The sequence below is a fragment of the Notechis scutatus genome, chromosome 3 (genome assembly GCF_049901735.1).
Source record: "Notechis scutatus isolate UNSWTSFEM ecotype Mainland chromosome 3, rNotScu1.2, whole genome shotgun sequence".
Taxonomy (NCBI): Eukaryota; Metazoa; Chordata; class Lepidosauria; order Squamata; family Elapidae; genus Notechis; species Notechis scutatus.
The window spans coordinates 108,721,101-108,738,317 of NC_142011.1; the positions used below are offsets into that span (position 1 = coordinate 108,721,101).

General features: G+C 44.7%; 1 protein-coding gene across 1 annotated transcript; it reads left to right on the forward strand.

Moving 5' to 3' along the window:
* The first annotated feature begins 60 nt into the window (after nucleotides 1–60).
* On the forward strand, nucleotides 61–16,590 carry ITPA (inosine triphosphatase). Its single transcript, XM_026686925.2, has 8 exons — nucleotides 61–265; nucleotides 2,504–2,561; nucleotides 2,643–2,707; nucleotides 4,071–4,144; nucleotides 13,784–13,815; nucleotides 14,523–14,638; nucleotides 15,900–15,976; nucleotides 16,360–16,590. Exons 1-8 carry the CDS (start codon nucleotides 197–199, stop codon nucleotides 16,475–16,477), a joined length of 609 nt encoding a protein of 202 aa, XP_026542710.1. The 5' UTR covers nucleotides 61–196; the 3' UTR covers nucleotides 16,478–16,590.
* Nucleotides 16,591–17,217: the final 627 nt, after the last annotated feature.

Sequence of the window (17,217 nt, forward strand, 5' to 3'; positions counted from 1 at the left end):
CGTTCAAAGCTCATTGGCTGGCCAAAGCTTCCATCTTGGATTTTTAGGTCCAGTGGATTTCAGAGTTTGCGATAGGTTCCGCCCTTCTTCAGCGTGATTCCCCGTATACCTTCAAAGCTTGTCTTCGGAGTGCGAGGCTGCCCAGGGGAACCCTGAGGAGGTCATGATCGGTTAACTGCGCAGGCGTCAGCGCAAGATGGCGATGATACCGGCAGCCGGCCGAAGCGTGGTGTTTGTCACCGGAAACGTGAAGAAACTGGAGGAGGTGGGCAGCGGCTTCCGTGGCTTTCTGCCGTCGTTTACAAAGCGGATGGGTGATGGCGCCGGCTAGCGTTTAGCTGTTCATCTATGAATAATGAACTTTATTTTTTTATTTTTATTGATTTTATTTTGTCAAGCGATTATAAAATAACATCTCATAAACATAGTTATGAATACATGAACTGGATACATATAAGAAAAATAAAAGAAACAATAGGACAGGGACGGTAGGCACGTTGGTGCGCTTATGCACGCCCCCTACAGAACTCTTAGGAAAGGGGTGAGGTCAATAGTAGACAGTCTAAGGTTAAAGTTTTTGGGGTTTGGGGAAGAAACCAGAGAGTCAGGTAGAGTATTCCAGGCATTGACCACTCTGTTGCTGAAGTCGTATTTCCTGCAATCAAGTTTGGCGCAGTTAACCTTGAGTTTGTATCTATTGTTTGCTCTTGTGTTGTTATGGTTGAAGCTGAAGTATTCATTGACAGGTAGGACATTGCAATGTATGATTTTATATACTAAGATCGGACTGAAGACGGCATAGTTCTATGCTTTCTAGGTCTAGAATTACAAGTCTGGTGGCATAAGGTATTCTACAACGAGTAGAGGAGTGGAGAACTCTTCTTGTGAAATATTTCTGGACTTTCTCAACTGTGTTAATATCAGATACATAATGCAGGTTCCAGACTGATAAGCTGTATTCAAGTATAGGTCTAGCAAATGTTCTGTATGCTCTAGTTAGTAGTGTGATATTACCAGAGAAAAAGCTACTGTAGGATTAGGTTAACAACTCTTAATGCCTTTTTGGCTATGTCGTTACAGTGGGCTCTAGCACTTAGATCATTAGAGATGAGTATTCCAAGATCCTTGACAGAGTTTGGATCATCAACAAGGTCTTGACTATTTAGCTTGTATTTTATTTTCTGATTTTTGTTGCCAATATGTAAGACAGAGCATTTATTTGTTGAGATTTGAAGTTGCCATTTGTTTGATCATTCTGATACATAGTCAAGGTCTTTTTGGAGGGTAGCAGTATTGTCTGTGGTGTTGAACAGCTTTACATCATCAGCGAAGAGGACGCAATTGCTCTTGATATGATCACAGAGGTCATTTATGTAGAGTATGAAGAGAGTTGGTCCTAGAACACTGCCTTGGGGGACACCACTGTTGACAGGTACAGAATTTGATAGGATGCTTCCAATTTTGAGCATTTGTTGTCTGTTTGACAGGAATGCTTCTATCCAGTTATACAGGTGTCCAGAGATACCATACGATTTTAGTTTTAGGAGTAGTTTGTCAAGATTGAGAAACACTGTTTTTCACTAAAGAATAAACGGGCCAACCTTTGTAAGAGTTGGGATTTCTAACCTGTCTTCCACAAAGACTCACAAATAGGCAGAACATGAATTTATTGGTTACTAAAATTGTGGTTATTGATTGCTTCAGCGCAAAAAATAATTCTGAAATGCTTGGAGTAGCTATTCTGAGTTGCAAAAGTCTGGACAACCAAGACTTATGTACCTCTTTTTTATTGGCTTGGTGTTGTTTTAATATTTGCAATCCTAGCAAACACTGGCGGAAAGTAAAGATGTTTTAACTCTAAGCCATCCATTATATGGCTTTAGCCAAAGTACCTTCAATTTGTAGCACTGTTGTGTTCCCCACTTTTATATGTTTAAATCCAGAAAATAATCTAGTGGGAAATTTGTTTTTGATTGATGTCTCTAGGAACTGTCAGTCCAGAAATACCACCCCCAGAGAAAAATGGCTTTATCCTATACTTGTAACAATAACCAGTGGTGGGATTCAATTTTTTTTACTACAGGTTCTGTGGGCGTGGCTTGGTGGGCATGGCTGGGGAAGGATACTGTAAAATCTCCTGTGAGAGATGGTATTTGCCAGTTCTCCAAACTACTCAAAATTTCCGCTACCGCTTCTCCAGAACCTGCTGAATACCACCTCTGACAAAAACCCTTGGCAGTGTAGAAGAAAATAAAAGCAAAGCGTAAAAAAAACCTACTACATGCATAAAAGAGTGCCAACAATCAGTGTAGATGAATCCTTGATGAAGTAGGAAGTTTTTAATAATTTTCTGAAATATGAAATGCAAATGTGGCATTTGGGTTTCTTAGAGAAACATAGTCCATAGTAAAGGGACTGCTACATTGTGCAAGATACAGTTAAGAGATGTAACTTGTGAAAGCTTATCAGTATTCAAAACTAACTACTTCTCTTTATCTTGTAGGTGATTCAGATTCTAGGTGACTCCTTCCCATACAAATTGGTTGCAAAGAAAATAGACTGTGAGTTCATGTTTCCATTTGTCTGGTATCTTAGCAAACTACTGTTCACCACTAACTGTACTTTTCTTTAAACTTTTGTAGTACCTGAGTACCAAGGGGAGCCTGATGATATTTCTATACAGAAGTGCCTGGAAGCAGCTAAGCAGGTTGAAATATTCCTTTAGCTCATAACCTAAGGCAATAAGAAACTCAGAAAGCTGGGGAGATTTTATAATTTATGCTCAGATAAATTTTGCTGTATATTCCATAGAGGTACAAGCGGTTCTGACTCTAGAAAGAATGTTTAATGTTTGGCTATAGGGTCAAAAAAGTACACATGAACTCTATATCAGGGGTCGCCAACCTTTTAGACCTCAGGGATCAATAAACTCATAATTTTAAATCCCAGGGACCATTAACTTGTTCTGTGGGCGTGGCCTAATTTGTGGGCGTGGCTTGGTGGTCATGTGACTGGCTGGGTATGGCTTGTATGTAAATATTATAAATATTGATATAAATATTGATATTTTTTTTATTAAAAAAGAGCAACTTTTACCCAAATGCAACTTTTACCCCAAATGAGCAAAGCAGGCAGGCAGGTTGAGTTGCTCACAGAATCATTCAGTGATCTATTTGCCATCGGCTACCTGAGTCTGTCACATAAAATTTGCTTGCCGTGAGTCTGCACTGAATAATAGAAGCTACAGTCCTAAGGGAGGTTCAGCTGTGCTTAAAAGCAGAGCCGAAGATCTAAAGACTAGCTAGAAAGCAACAAACCCAACCATTTCCTGCTTCCTAGCTAATCTAAATCCCGCACAGCAGAACAGCCAATGGTCAAAAAAAAAAAGGAAAAATAGCAATTTAGCAGGCAAGTTTGCTGGGTAAGGAGTGAGTGGGCGGGGAGGCCATATGGGCGGCGCAGCCTTGTGTTCCTGCACAGCCTGGGTTAATTGCTGGGGGTGTGTGTGTGCTCTGGGAGTGACATTTCTCTGCGGCCCACCAAAATTTTCTCCCGCCAGTTGGTGACCGCTGCCCTATACCACTTCAGATAAGCCTCCAGTGATGGAGCAGCCACAACTTCTGAAGGCAAGCTGTTCCACTGGTTAATTGTTCTCACTGTCAGGAAATGTATCCTTAGTTCTAGGTTACTTCTCTCCTTGATTAGTTTCCATCCATTGTTTCCTTTTCTTGCCTTCTGTTGTTTTGGAAAATAAGTTGACCCGCTCATCTTTGTGGCAGCCCTTCAACTATTGGAACATTATGTTAGCTCTGATTACATTTTTAAAATGCAGAGCTCCAACTATGAGGCCATTCTGTTTATTTCCATTTGGCATCTATATTATATACATTCCTCACAACGGTTTCTGCAATGAATCTTTATATTATTGCTGTCAGAGCCGCAGATATTAACTGCCTATGATTGCCTACGACTTTTGGGAAGCTTTATTTACAATATGTGGAACTACATCCAAAAATTAATTTAGGCTTTCATTGTTCTTTTGTTGTTTTATTATTATTTTCCTTTAACAGATTCAGGGACCAGTTATAGTAGAAGATACCTGTTTGTGTTTCACTGCTCTTGGAGGTCTCCCAGGGCCATATATGTAAGTTGGACTCCAGTAGTTTGCTGAGATGATAGCTGATAATGGCAGGTTAAGAGGTAAACAGGTGAGGAGAGAAGGAACATTAGGCAGAAAGGAATTTCTGTTTATCTTAATTATCTAGACCAGGGGTGTCAAACTCTAGGCTCACGGACCAGATCCGGCCTGTGTGGTGCTTAGATCTGGCCCATGAGCAGCCTAGAAATAGCAAAGGACCAGCCCATGGTGCCTCTGCTAGCAAAAATGGAGTGCGGGGGGAACGCACGTGCCCCCCCCCACCAGTTTTGGCCGCCAGAGTGCTACAGGAGGCCTTCCAGGCCCAAAACGGGGCCTCCGGAATGCTGCAGGAGGCCGTCCTTGGCTCAGAAGATTATAAAAGGGAGGAAAGGTAAAATATTTTACCTTTCAGGCTTCTGCTACTATCGTCTGTGTAAATAAATTATAGTTCTCCTTCGAGCCGCTCGGAGCATCCAGAGACTGGGATGTGCTTCCGAGTCCTTCTCTTCTTGCAGGCTGAGCTTTAGATGAGGAAACGCTCCGCCCCTCACGTGACATCGCGGAGCGCCCCCCAGTCTTTTGCTCAGCCTCGAAGAGTCAGGCTGTGTGTTAGAGAGCTCCTTGGCTGATCGCAGATTTCCTTCCTATTTCACATTCTGATAAGGTTTGCCTTCTTTCTCCTCCTGCGCAAAGGGTCTGGACTTAAGGGAAAATTTTCCCTCGTCCCTGAGACGAAGCTGCGGCTCGCAGCGCGTTTAGCGCTACCCCCCCATCCTTATCAGATCGCATCGCTGCCTCCGCGTTGCCTCGCGGCACGCGTTGTTTTCCTTTCATTTTACTGCTGGATTCCCCCCACCCCAAACGCCGACCGGGAGGGTTATTGCCCCTAAGGCCCTAGGCGTGCCGAGCTGACCGCAAAGCCCTCCTTTTCCGTCCCGGCGCCCCGACGGTTCAGCTCACGGTCGCCATTTTGGCTCCGCCTCATGGTCGGGCGCCTTTTTTCTGGTTCTAGCTGCGGTGAATTAGAGCCCCAGGCCTTGGGTCAAAGCTTTGCTGCCCATTTCTTTCTACCTGGCTCGCTCTTTTATCTTAGTTGGCCTCCCGCAGTCCGTTTCGGGCGAAGTTGCAGCCCCTCCGGTTTTGTTTTCTCTTGTCTGGAGGCCTGCTGCCAGAGGCCCTCTTTCTACCATAGGCCTCAGGCGTTTATTTGACTGATCCGGCCTGTACTGAGATACCCAGTTACTGCTACTGTTCGAGAATAAAAGGAATATATTTGCAAAATAATAATAATTATAATAATAATTTCTGTTTTTTTGTACAGTAATAATTTTTTTCATAGATATATAGATATTTACGGATAACCTGTATATATATTGGGTACAAAAAAAAAAAAGAGAAAAAGATAAAAAGAACAAACAAAAAGAAATCAAAGGAATTACAAATAGAGTATCTATTTTTCCTGTACATACTATATTATTTAGATACCTTACTGTTATCTCTGTACACTACAAATTCCAAAAGGGGAGAGGGCCAGCTTCACCTTCACCCGGCCTCATCCAGGCCTATTCTGGGCGAGCCAACCGCCTTTGCTAGTATTGTTACCTAACATGGCAGACGACAATCCTCTAAACGTCCTTCTTTGAAGGCTAAAGCAAAGTCCCACTACTTGCGCAGGCAGGACAAGGAACCTAAGGGCTCCAGACAGGACAAGGAACCTTCCAAGGTCGCTTCAACGTGACGCCTTGAGGCGCCACAAAGCGTTAGAAAAGAGTTCGACCGGGCGTTCAAGGGAGTCCCGCCGGAGCCGCCTATACCTCTCCTCCTCCAACCCCTTCTACCTCTGCTCTACCTCTCCCCTCAGACCCTTCTTCCCTACCTAGGCGCAGTTCGCTTCAGGGTCTTCCGACCCCCGGACCTCCGACTAGACGGACCCCGAAGCCACCTTTACACCCACAGCCGCTGGTCTGCGCCAGGATGAACCCTCTACCTCCGAGGTTCCACCTCACATCAAGGCTTGGATGGAATCAGCCATCCGCCAGGGCATAGCAGAGGCACTACAACACGTGTCCAGATCAGGCTTCTCTCCGCGAGCCTCTGAACACGATTCGTTATCACTCAGATCCCTTCCACAACCGGTCCCCCAACTGATCAGGTACTCTCTCAGAGGGATAGCCCTCCACCGGTTGGGGCCCAGATGGAGGAGGAAGGGGACTTTGGGGATTTCAGGGAGGAGGAAGAGGATTCCCCGGATGGGATCCTCCCGCTATAGTGAACCCCTCTTAGAGGCTGACATCATGGAGGGGGAGATGTCGGAGGACGAGGGTCCTTCCCCCGACCAACCCACCTTTGGGGGGCTGTTCAAACCACATATGTTCAAGTCCCTCCTCCTTAAGGCCAAGAATGTATCTGGCCTTCTTCCCCAGTCCCCTGCTGAACCCGCCCCAGTCCAAGAGGGCCCAGAAGACTCCATTTTCACCCAACCAGTGGTGGAAGCCGAGGTCATCCCATCCCCTCCCATCTTCAGAGATCTGGTTGCAAAGCAACTTACCTCCTCAGGGACACCTCCTGCTCCATCTAGCCAAGACAAGAGATTCTTCAATCTCGATGCGGCTCTGTCTAACCTTCTGAATATCCCGGAGGTTGATGACCCCATTGTGGGTCTAGCTTCTTCCTCTACCCCTAGTGAGGCCCTAGAGGCCTTAAAGCCTGAGGACAGGCGGGCGGAGCTGGCGCTGCGTAGGGCCCACCTATCTGACGCCTGGGCCATTAATCGGCTACGGCCGCCTCATTTTTCACCAGGTCTTCCATCCGCTGGCTACGCCAGCTCAAGGACCACATCCCTGCTTCCAATCTGAGAGCTCACCAGGATATAGCGGTTAGTGGCTGCAGCCGAGTTCTCGGCTGACGCCACTTACCAGTCGGTAAAATTTTCTTCCAGGGCCATCACGTCGCACGTTACGGCTCGCCGCATGCTATGGCTCAAACATTGGCAGGCGGACGTAAAGAATAAGGTCAAGCTGGCCACTGCTCCCATTACGGGAGACAAACTGTTTGGCCCAGCTTTGGAACCACTGCTGGTCGAGGGCCGCAGTAAGAGAAAGTATTTGCCCTCCCTTTTTCGAAGATCGGAGACCAGGGGCCCCCAGCCCTTTCGGAGGAGCTTCCCCGCCCCTTCTACCAACCCCCTTCCGCCCAGATACCCTAGACCTCCTTCCTTCTGGTCCCAGGACCGCTCGGACCCGGGTGACAGAACCAGACGCGGTGGCGGCTACAAGAGACCATTCTGGGATCGGGAGGAAGGCCCTACCGTAGAAGGTAGATCCTCTTCCTCCTCCCCATTGGCGCCGCCTCAGCCACTTCGCCGCCCAATGGGACATATCCACCTCCGATGCATGGGTTAGGGACACAATCAGGTTTGGTCTCGCCTGGAGTTCAGGTCCGCCCCTGATTGTTTCATCCCATCCCCCTCCTCAAGGGATCCCTCCAACGGGCTCTAATGGATGCAGCCATCCATCATCTTCTTGACATCCAGGCTATTCAACCTGTCCCTCCGGCCCAGAGGGGAAAGGGTTTTTACTCCCATCTCTTTGTGGTACCCAAACACTCTGGGGGTTGGAGAGCCATCCTAGACTTGAAACGGCTCAACCGTCACCTCATCCAGCGTAGATTCAAGATGCACACCTTGCAATCAATTCTCTTAGGCACCAGGCGGGAGACTGGTTATCTTCCATAGATCTTTCGGAGGCATACCTCCACATTCCAATCAGGCCCTCCCATTACAAATTCCTCAGGTTCTGCCATAATAACCTTCATTATCAATACGTGGCCCTACCCTTCGGTCTGGCTTCGCCCCCGGACCTTCACCAAGGTCCTGGCGGCCCTGGCGGCCCATCTCAGGACCGTTCCCGTCCGCCTCCACTGCTACTTGGACGATATTCTTATTCTCTCCTCGTCCAAATCCCAGGCAGTCAGGGATACCAGGGTCACCCTCTCCGCCCACGGGCACACGGTTTTCTAGTCAATTGGCAAAAGAGCCAACTTACCCCTTCTACTCGAATTAACCACTTGGGGGCCATAATTGATTCGGTGTCACAGAGAGTTTTCCTCTCTCCGGAGAGGTTCCTTAGCATTCAAGCCCTGGTCAATCAGATCAGGCGCTCAAGGAGGGTGGCCTTGTTGGACCTCTCTAAATTGTTGGGCAAAATGGTATCATGCATCTCCATTATTCCCTGGGCCCGCTTCACACAGCAGATCCCTCCAATGGTTCCTGCTCCCTGCTCCAACAATCCGGAAGAAGCAACTCGAGGGTCAAAGTCAGGGTCCCTCCAAGGGTCCTCACGTCTCTTCTCTGGTGGACCAATCCCGCCATCAACAGAGGCCACCTCTTCGCGGAACCTCAACGACTCACCGTCACTACGGACGCAAAGCCTATCCGGTTGGGGCGCTCATCTCGACTCGATCTCTGCACAGGGCAAATGGTCGCTGACCGAGCAGAGGTGCAGCATCAATTGGCTAGAGCTTCACGCCGTCCTTCTGGCCCTGCGCAGCTTTCCTCAGATCTGCAAACATCACGTTCGTGCTCACGGACAACGTCACGGCCAAGGCCCATATCAACAGGCAAGGGGGCACCCAGTCCATCCAACTAATGAGGAAGCCGAGCGCCTTTGCCGCTGGGCAGAATCCAACCTCCTATCCTTAAAAGCCGAACACATCTCCGGAGTAGACAATACTCAGGCGGACTGGCTGAGCAGGGCCACGGTGGACCAGGTGGAATGGCGCCCATCCATCCCTTTTCGAGGAAGCGTCCAGAATATTCGGCCTTCCGGTGGTGGACCTCTTCGCTTCCCCGACCAACACTCAGCTTCCACGGTTCTTCTCCCGGTATCCGTCTCACAGGTCGGAGAATCACAACGCTCTGCGTTGCCCATGGCCCCAGGGCTCCTATATGCCTTCCCTCCGCTCCCGTTAGTTCCCAGAGTAGTTCAAAAACTCATTCAGGAGAGGGCAGAACTTCTCCTGGTGGCTCCCTATTGGCCCAGGCGACCGTGGTTTGCGGATCTCCGCATCTTATCAGTAGCGCCCCATGGAGGATCCCCCGGACAAGGTCTCCCTCTCTCAGGGGCCCTTTCTGCATCCGGAGCCTCAATGGCTCCAGTTAGCCGCCTGGAGGTTGAGCGGATCCGTCTGACTTCTGAGAAACTTTCAACTCAAGTCATCGACACTATTTTGGCCGCCAGGCGTCCTTCCACCACACGAATTTATGATGCCACTTGGAAAGGGTTCTGCAAGTGGTGTAGCGGGTCTCAGGTTAATCCCTCTCTCCCTCGGTGGCACAGATCCTGAATTTCTTCAGGAGGGTCTTCGCAAGGGGCTCGCACCTAACACCCTGAGACGGCAAGTTTCTGCTCTCTCAACCGTGGTCTCCTGTGATAACTACGGTTCCCTTTCTCACCACCCCAGGGTTAGATCTTTCCTTAGGGCGCCACCAACCTGTGCCCTCCTACCGCTCACAGGTTCCCCACATGGGACCTCAACAAGGTCCTCGCTTTCTCTTACACGTCCCCGTTCGAGCCTTTGAGGGAGTCATCCCTGCAGTTTCTCACTTTCAAGGTAGTTTTTCTAGTAGCTATTACTTCTGCTCGTCGAGTTTCGGAATTAGCAGCTCTGTCAGTCAGGAGCGATCTATGCGTGTTCCACGCAGACCGGGTGGTCCTTCGTCCCGACCCTACCTTTCTACCCAAAGTTAACTCTCCCTTCCATAGGTCACAGGAACTGATTTTACCAAATTTCTGCCCCAGGCCCTCCAGGGGCAGGGAGGTCCTCTGGCACACCCTAGATGTTAGAAGGGCCTTGCGTATTTATATTAAGCGCACTCAATCCAGGCGAAGGTCGGAATCCCTCTTCCTATCCTTTCAACCCAGGTCAATGGGGCTTAAGGTTTCTCCTTCCACCATCAGTCGCTGGATCAGGGCTACTATTGCGAGGTGCTACCTTTCCCATTCTCTGCCCGCTCCGGGTGGGATAACCGCCCATTCCACCAGAAGTGCAGCCACCTCGGCGGCCTGGGCCACGCAAGCCCCCATCGCTGACATTTGTCGGGCGGGCCACCTGACCTCCCCGTCCCGTTTATCAGACATTACAGAATAGACTGCACGCCTCAGTGGAGGCCTCTTTTGGCCGACGGGTCTTACAGAGGGTCATCAGTGATCCGGAGGGGCCTTCGGACCAGACGGAGTCCCACCCGTAGGACAGCCCAGCTTTGGTATGTCCCAGTCTCTGGATGCTCCGAGCGGCTCGAAGGAGAATGGGCGTTGGTTCTTACCTGATACGCCCTTCTCGGCGAGCCGCGAGGAGCATCCAGCCCCACCCTAATTTCTCCGTCTGGTGGGGACTCTTTCTTCAGCCAAGGAGCCAATAGTAGATTAGAAAGAATTAATAACCTCTCTTCTCGTTATCGCAAAAACTGGGGAGGCGCTCCGCGATGTCACGTGAGGGGCGGAGCGTTTCCTCATCTAAAGCTCAGCCTGCAAGAAGAGGACTCGGAAGCACATCCCAGTCTCTGGATGCTCCTCGCGGCTCGCCGAGAAGGGGCGATCAGGTAAGAACCAACGCCCATTCTAGTCTTCCTATGGAATGTTTCTTGATTTAATATCTCTCTCATAAGGTGATCAAGTATTAGAAAAACAAAATCACAGAAGTGTACGTCTTTCTATTTTTATAAGTATATAAAACCATGTGTGTGGAGGTACGGTCCTGTGTAACGTCCACCAGAACCACCCCCACCCCTCAGCCCTCTGAGGTCAAACACAACCCTGATGCAGCCCTCAATGAAATTGAGTTTGATACCCCTGATCTAGACTGAAAGTTTTATTGTCTTTTTTGCATCCCTATTACATACATACAAAAGAAAAGCAGAGGTCTAGATATATGTTGATTATTTCCTGAGTGCTTTGATGTTTAGAACTATTAGAAAACCTCCTCCCTCCTTTGTATAGTTCAGTGTTGTGAACATTTCTGAGAAAAAGAAAAAGGAAAGGAAATGAAAAAGGGATATTACAACATTAGAGACCCAGTTTGGTATAGGACTAAAGGCACTAGGCTAGAAACTGGAAAACCATGAATTTTAGTTCTGCCTTAGGCACAAAGCTAATTAGGTGACTTTAGTTTCTTTCTAAACTCTAGGATGACCACCATGGTAAATATTTTCTAAAAAAAAAAACCTTGCCAAGAAATCACCAGGACTTGTTCAGGCAATTGCCAAAAAACAGGACTGACATAATTGCACAAAAATGAGTGAATGACAAAATTAGAAAAGGTATGAAAACAAGGAAATCACAATTATTTTTCTGTGAGGAAAGACTATTCTGATTGTGGCTCTGTCATTTGAACTAAAGGAGAATAAAAAGAAACATGGAGTATATAAACAATGCATAGTATAGATGGTAGGGATAGACTAATGTTTTTCTCCTCACCCTTTTAAAACCTGAGGTCATCCGATGAAACTAAATGTAGGAAGATTCAATACTGAGAGAAGAAAAATGCCTTTGTACACAACACATAAATTGCAAAGGTTGTTGCCAACTATTGTATTAATGGCAGCCATTGGACAGTTTTAAAAGGGAGTAGGCAGTTTCATAGAAGAGAAGTATATTGATCCTTCCTGATACTGATGACCATTTACACCCACTGAATCATGGGCAACATGGATTAAATATTGGTTACTGAGAAGTGACTGTCATCCACCACCCAGGTGTGAGTATCGAAACTGGATCTCATTGGCCAAAGTATGGCACAGAATCTTGAACTGGATGATCTTTGGCCTAATCCAGCTGGGCTATTAAATAAGAAATGCTGTATTAATGTGCTGGCATTTTGTTTTAGTTCCCATTGTGATTAGTTTACTTTATTGTCATTGCACTTCGTACAACAAAATCAAAAACCATCTTCAGTGCACATCATGACCATGAAAATAAACCCAAACACACATCCTTCACCCTTCACACATTGAACCAGAAAAGCCCAACACCACACCAACACTGCACTATACAGAATTCAAAAGAGCTACTGCCCTGGGATAGAAGCTGTTTTTCAGTCTATTTGTCCTTGTTTTTATTCTGTACCATCTGCCAGATGGTAATAGTTCAAAAAAAGGGTTCCCAGGATGAGATGGATCTTTGAGAATGTTTTGAACTTTCTTAAGACAGCGGGAGCTATAAAGCTCTTCCAAAGAGGGGAGAGGGCAACCAATGATCTTCTGGGCAATGACATTAACCCTCTGGAGTGCTTTCCTATCTGCCACTGTGCAATTGGCAAACCATACAGAGGTGCAGTATGTTAAAATGCTCTCTATGGTGCAGCGGTAGAAGGTCACCAGCAGTTTCTCATTCAGTTGTTTTCTGAGAAGCCTCAGGTAGTATAATCTCTGCTGGGCCCTTTTGACCAGGGCTGCAATGTGGGCACCCCAGGTCAGATCCTCTTTTAGGGTAACACCCAGAAACTTAAAACTAGTCACTTGCTCCACTTGGTCTCCATTGATAAGCAAGGGCTGGATGTCTGATCTGTTCCTTCTATAATCCACTATAAACTCCTTGGTCTTATTGGTGTTGAGGACCAAGTTGTCTCCACACCACAAAAGCAACCGGTCCACCTCATCTCGGTAGGCAGACTTATCCCCCCACCACTTATAAGTCCCACCACTGTTGTATCATCTGCAAATTTAGCAATAGTATTATTAACGTGAGTGGGAAATGCAGTCATGCACATAAAGAGTATAGAGTAAGGGACTCAACACACAACCCTGTGGTGTACCAGTGTTAAGAATAAGGGCTGAAGAGGTATGATTACCTAATCTGACCCTGTGTGAGCAGCCAGACAGGAAATCCATAATCCAAAGGCAGATTGAATTAGAAAGCCCAAGGTCCAGAAGTTTAGACACTAGTCTTATGTGGAAGAATTGTGTTAAACGCAGAACTAAAATCCACAAAAAGCATCCTCACGTAGCCATCCCGCTGTTCTAGATGAGTCAGAGCAGTATGAAGAGTGATGGCTATAGAGTGATGCAAGAAGAGAAGAGGGATCTACTATACACTCCTGTTAAGGAACTCTTTATGTTTTGATTTCTTGTATTTCTGATAAGGCAAATAATAAAATAATAAAGTGCAAGCAAATAATAAACAGACATGATATTATTCCGATTAAAATCGGAATTCCGATTTTTTGGGGCGGGCGGCGGGTGGCGCGAGCGGCGGGCGGTGGGGGGTCTCTTTTGGCCGGCCCCGATTTTTTTTTCAGAGGGGAATATCATGCCTGAATAAAGTGCAAGCACGCCATTATGGTATCAGTTCTGCTGAACAAGATTTGCCATTTCAGAACTGATGTTTTCACTGTTAATGTTTATATCTTTGCTATATTTTACGTATTCTTTTATTTTTGTTTATTAGTTTTTACGAGATTTTAATAGTTCTACTTTAAAGTGCGCATTTTCTTGGAACTCTTGTAAAAAAGATGGAGTTGTTTGGATTAAATATTTGGTAACTTATTTAACAGATAATTTTGGTCTTGCCTTGCTTGTTGAATGATGTTCAGGTGTTTTTATTATTCTTGTGATAGTGAAAAATATGATTTGTGCCTTTATTTGTGTTTCAGAAAATGGTTCCTAGAAAAGCTAAAGCCAGAAGGTAATTCAGCCTTCTTTCATATAAACTTCCTTCTGAGATTGTGCTGCTTCCTTCATTAATTAACCTGTGTTACTCAAATGTGGAATGATGGTGTTTTGACAGCACTGGCCATAATCCATATTGATTATGCACTCAGTACATTTTTTTGTTTCCATTTTAAAATAGGATCCTTTTATTCCTGATGATTTTACTTTTCAGTGTTCTATATGCTACCCTTCTCTTCTTCTTGGTTTGTGTTTGCAGATCCTTTCTGTTCTGTTCCATTCTTCTTTCAATGATATTTTCCAGTAGAAAGCTAGGATAACTTGTAAAGTACTAAAAAGTTTTTGTCTGATTTCATATTAAAGTAGCTATTTGGCAGAATTGATCCTAATGTTCCATATCTTAGATCTGATTTAGCCTTCATAAACCTGAATTATATTGACATCATCTATTTAAATATATGTTTAAAACATTTCTTCTGCCACAAGCACATATACAGGAACAGAAAATTCATTGAATTTTTAACTGCATTATGTCCTAGACCTAGAATAGAAAAGCTATCGTAGTAGTCCTATTGATTTTGTTTGATATGTATCAAACATGTCAGACATATGGATTAAAACCAAAATATGTGAACTGCCATTTTGTGTCCTACACATCTCCCTCTTCCGTCAAGCAAAATTTACTAAAGAAGAAATCATGACTTTTTTTTTCTTATTGCTTAGGTCTCTACAAACTCTTAGCGGGATTTGAAGATAAATCTGCTTACGCTCTCTGCACCTTTGCTTTCAGCACTGGAAATCCAGATGATCCTGTAAAGTTATTCAAAGGCCAAACTCAAGTACGTATGACAATGTGGAATTACCTGTTAGTAAATGACCTGAAGAATTTCCTTTTGTTAGCATAACAGCCACTTTCAGCATTCATACATAACATCTTAAACATAGTCCAAGTGCTGTCATTTTTGAGTAGTGCCCAACAGTAGGCTGGTCCTATTATGGAGAGAAGTAACTAGAATTATTTTATGACAAATAAAAAAGCAGTATAGGTAGGTGAGAAGGAATGAAAGAAGATAAGTTGGTTGGTTTGCTGTGCAGGAGTAATGTGACTGATAGTACAGGTAGTGGGATATATTTCTATGTACATTTACAGCAGTGTCTGCTACACAGCTTCTTGTTTCTAATTCCTATCTCAACAATGCCTGCAATGGAGCTTCCTGGTTTCCAATTCAGCTATTTAATTATTGTCACTCCATGCAGCTGCCTGCTTAGTTGTGAGTGTACTTCTACAAGAATGGGTGAAGAGAATTATCACTGCTTGATAAAAGTAGCTGTACTTATTCAACATTTCTGAATTGAGTTGGAAGTGAAGGGTAATGGTATTATCCAGAGGTGGGCTTCAAAAAATTTAGCAACTGGTTCTTTGCTCAGTTGCTGGGTGATAAGTTATCCTTCTATCCCCTCATCTAAATTGTTTATGAAGATATTGAAGAGTGGTGGGCCTAAGACAGAACCTTGAGATACCCCACTGCATGTTTCCCTCCCTGTAGATGCAGTTCCATTAAGGACTACATATTGAGTGCAGCTGGTCAACCAGTTACCTATCCATCTGGTGATGATGCTGTCTAATTCACATTTTTCTATCTTAATCTAGTAGTAGTTGTGGTCTACTTTATCAAATGCCTCACTGAAATCCAAGTAAATGATGTCCACAGCATTTTGCTAGTCCACTAATATAGTCACTTTGTTATAAAATAAGATTTCTGATTTGTTTTTGACAAACCTATGTCTGGTTATAACTTTGCTTTTCTCTGGGTGTTCACAAATTCATTGCTTGATTACCATTGCCTATATAATCCAGAATTTTCCCATATTGTCAGCTGATAGATCTATAGTTTTCTGGATCCATTTCTTTTTAGTTTTTTGAAGATGGGAACCATATCAGCTTTTTCCCAGTCCTCTTGTGTACCATGGTGGTCTAGAATCTTTGAAATATATGATTTAGTAGTTGTGAGATCACATCTGCCAGCTCCTTCAGAACTGTATGTTTTATGTAAGGTCCAACTCTGAAAATTCAACATTAAATATCTGTTTTTTCTATAGGGGCATATAGTTGAACCAAGAGGACCTCGAGATTTTGGATGGGATCCTTGCTTCCAGCCAGAAGGCTGCACAGAGACGTAAGGGAATATTTTCTCATTAGTTATAATTGGTCAGTAAAATTACCCAGTCACTGCTGTACGTTCAAGTATTAATAAATGTGCGAACTCTGTTTTACAAAACACCAATTTTGCCTTAAATATTTATGAATGTATTGTCAGCAGGCATTTGGATTATTCTATTGTTTTATTCTATTTAAAATAATGGATTTAATACAGATGTTCCATTGGCAATTCTCATATGTCCCAAGAAGAGTATTTGATCAAATCATTCCTTAACTTAGGACTTAAATATTTAAGCCAAGAAATAGAGTAAATTTAATTAATCCATTTATACTACTATCTGTTCTAGATGAGAAGGTTTTGCAGTTTCTCATGGTGAAGTTCTAAGTTGTTTTTTGCAGATATGCTGAATTGCCCAAGACTGTGAAGAACTCTATTTCTCATCGTTACAAAGCCTTGAAAGAGCTGTCTGCCTATTTTGTTCAACACCACAACCCAGCAGAGAGCCTATCTGGTTAACCTGCGTGGATCTGTGAAATGTTTTTTTTTTAAATATAAAATTGAAATCAAAGCATAAGCATGTTTCCTGCCTGTACAAATCATGTTCAGTAAACCTAGTTTTTTTTTTTAAAGATGTGTGTCTTGTCTTACTGTTCCTGAAATTTGTGGTGAAATATTAAAATGTTCACTCAGGATAAAAGATGAATTCCAGATGACTTTTTAAACACTTGTATAATATCCCATCTCTCCCCCCCCTCCAAAAAATAATAATAATCATCATCATCTATCATAATGCTACAAACTTGAATAGCTGTCCATCTCACAGAACAAATGATTCCGGGCGGCTGACAAGTTAAAATGAATTCCTTTTAAAAAAAATCATGATTAACAATTTAAAAAATCCAAAACTATTAAAAACTGAGCTAAAGTAAAAAGGAGACATGGATAACGGAGCCATTATATTTGTTTCCGCGTGTTCTGCCTTCATGGGCTCAAACCAGTAACTATTAGTCGGTATACAAGTGAAACCGCACACCCGATTCGTATACCGCAAGCCGATCGTGGCGAGTTCAGCAAACCAGGCTTAAGGGAGTAGTAGGCCCATTTGCCCTTAATTAACACAGGCGCGGTCTTTTCCATTGGTCAGAAGGAGGCTGTAAATGAAAGACCCCCCAGTTCTGCCGACCTCGCTGTCTTCCTTCCGCTTCAGCTCAGATCGCCACCCAGCGGGCGAAAATCGCTATTACGGTAGCCGAGAG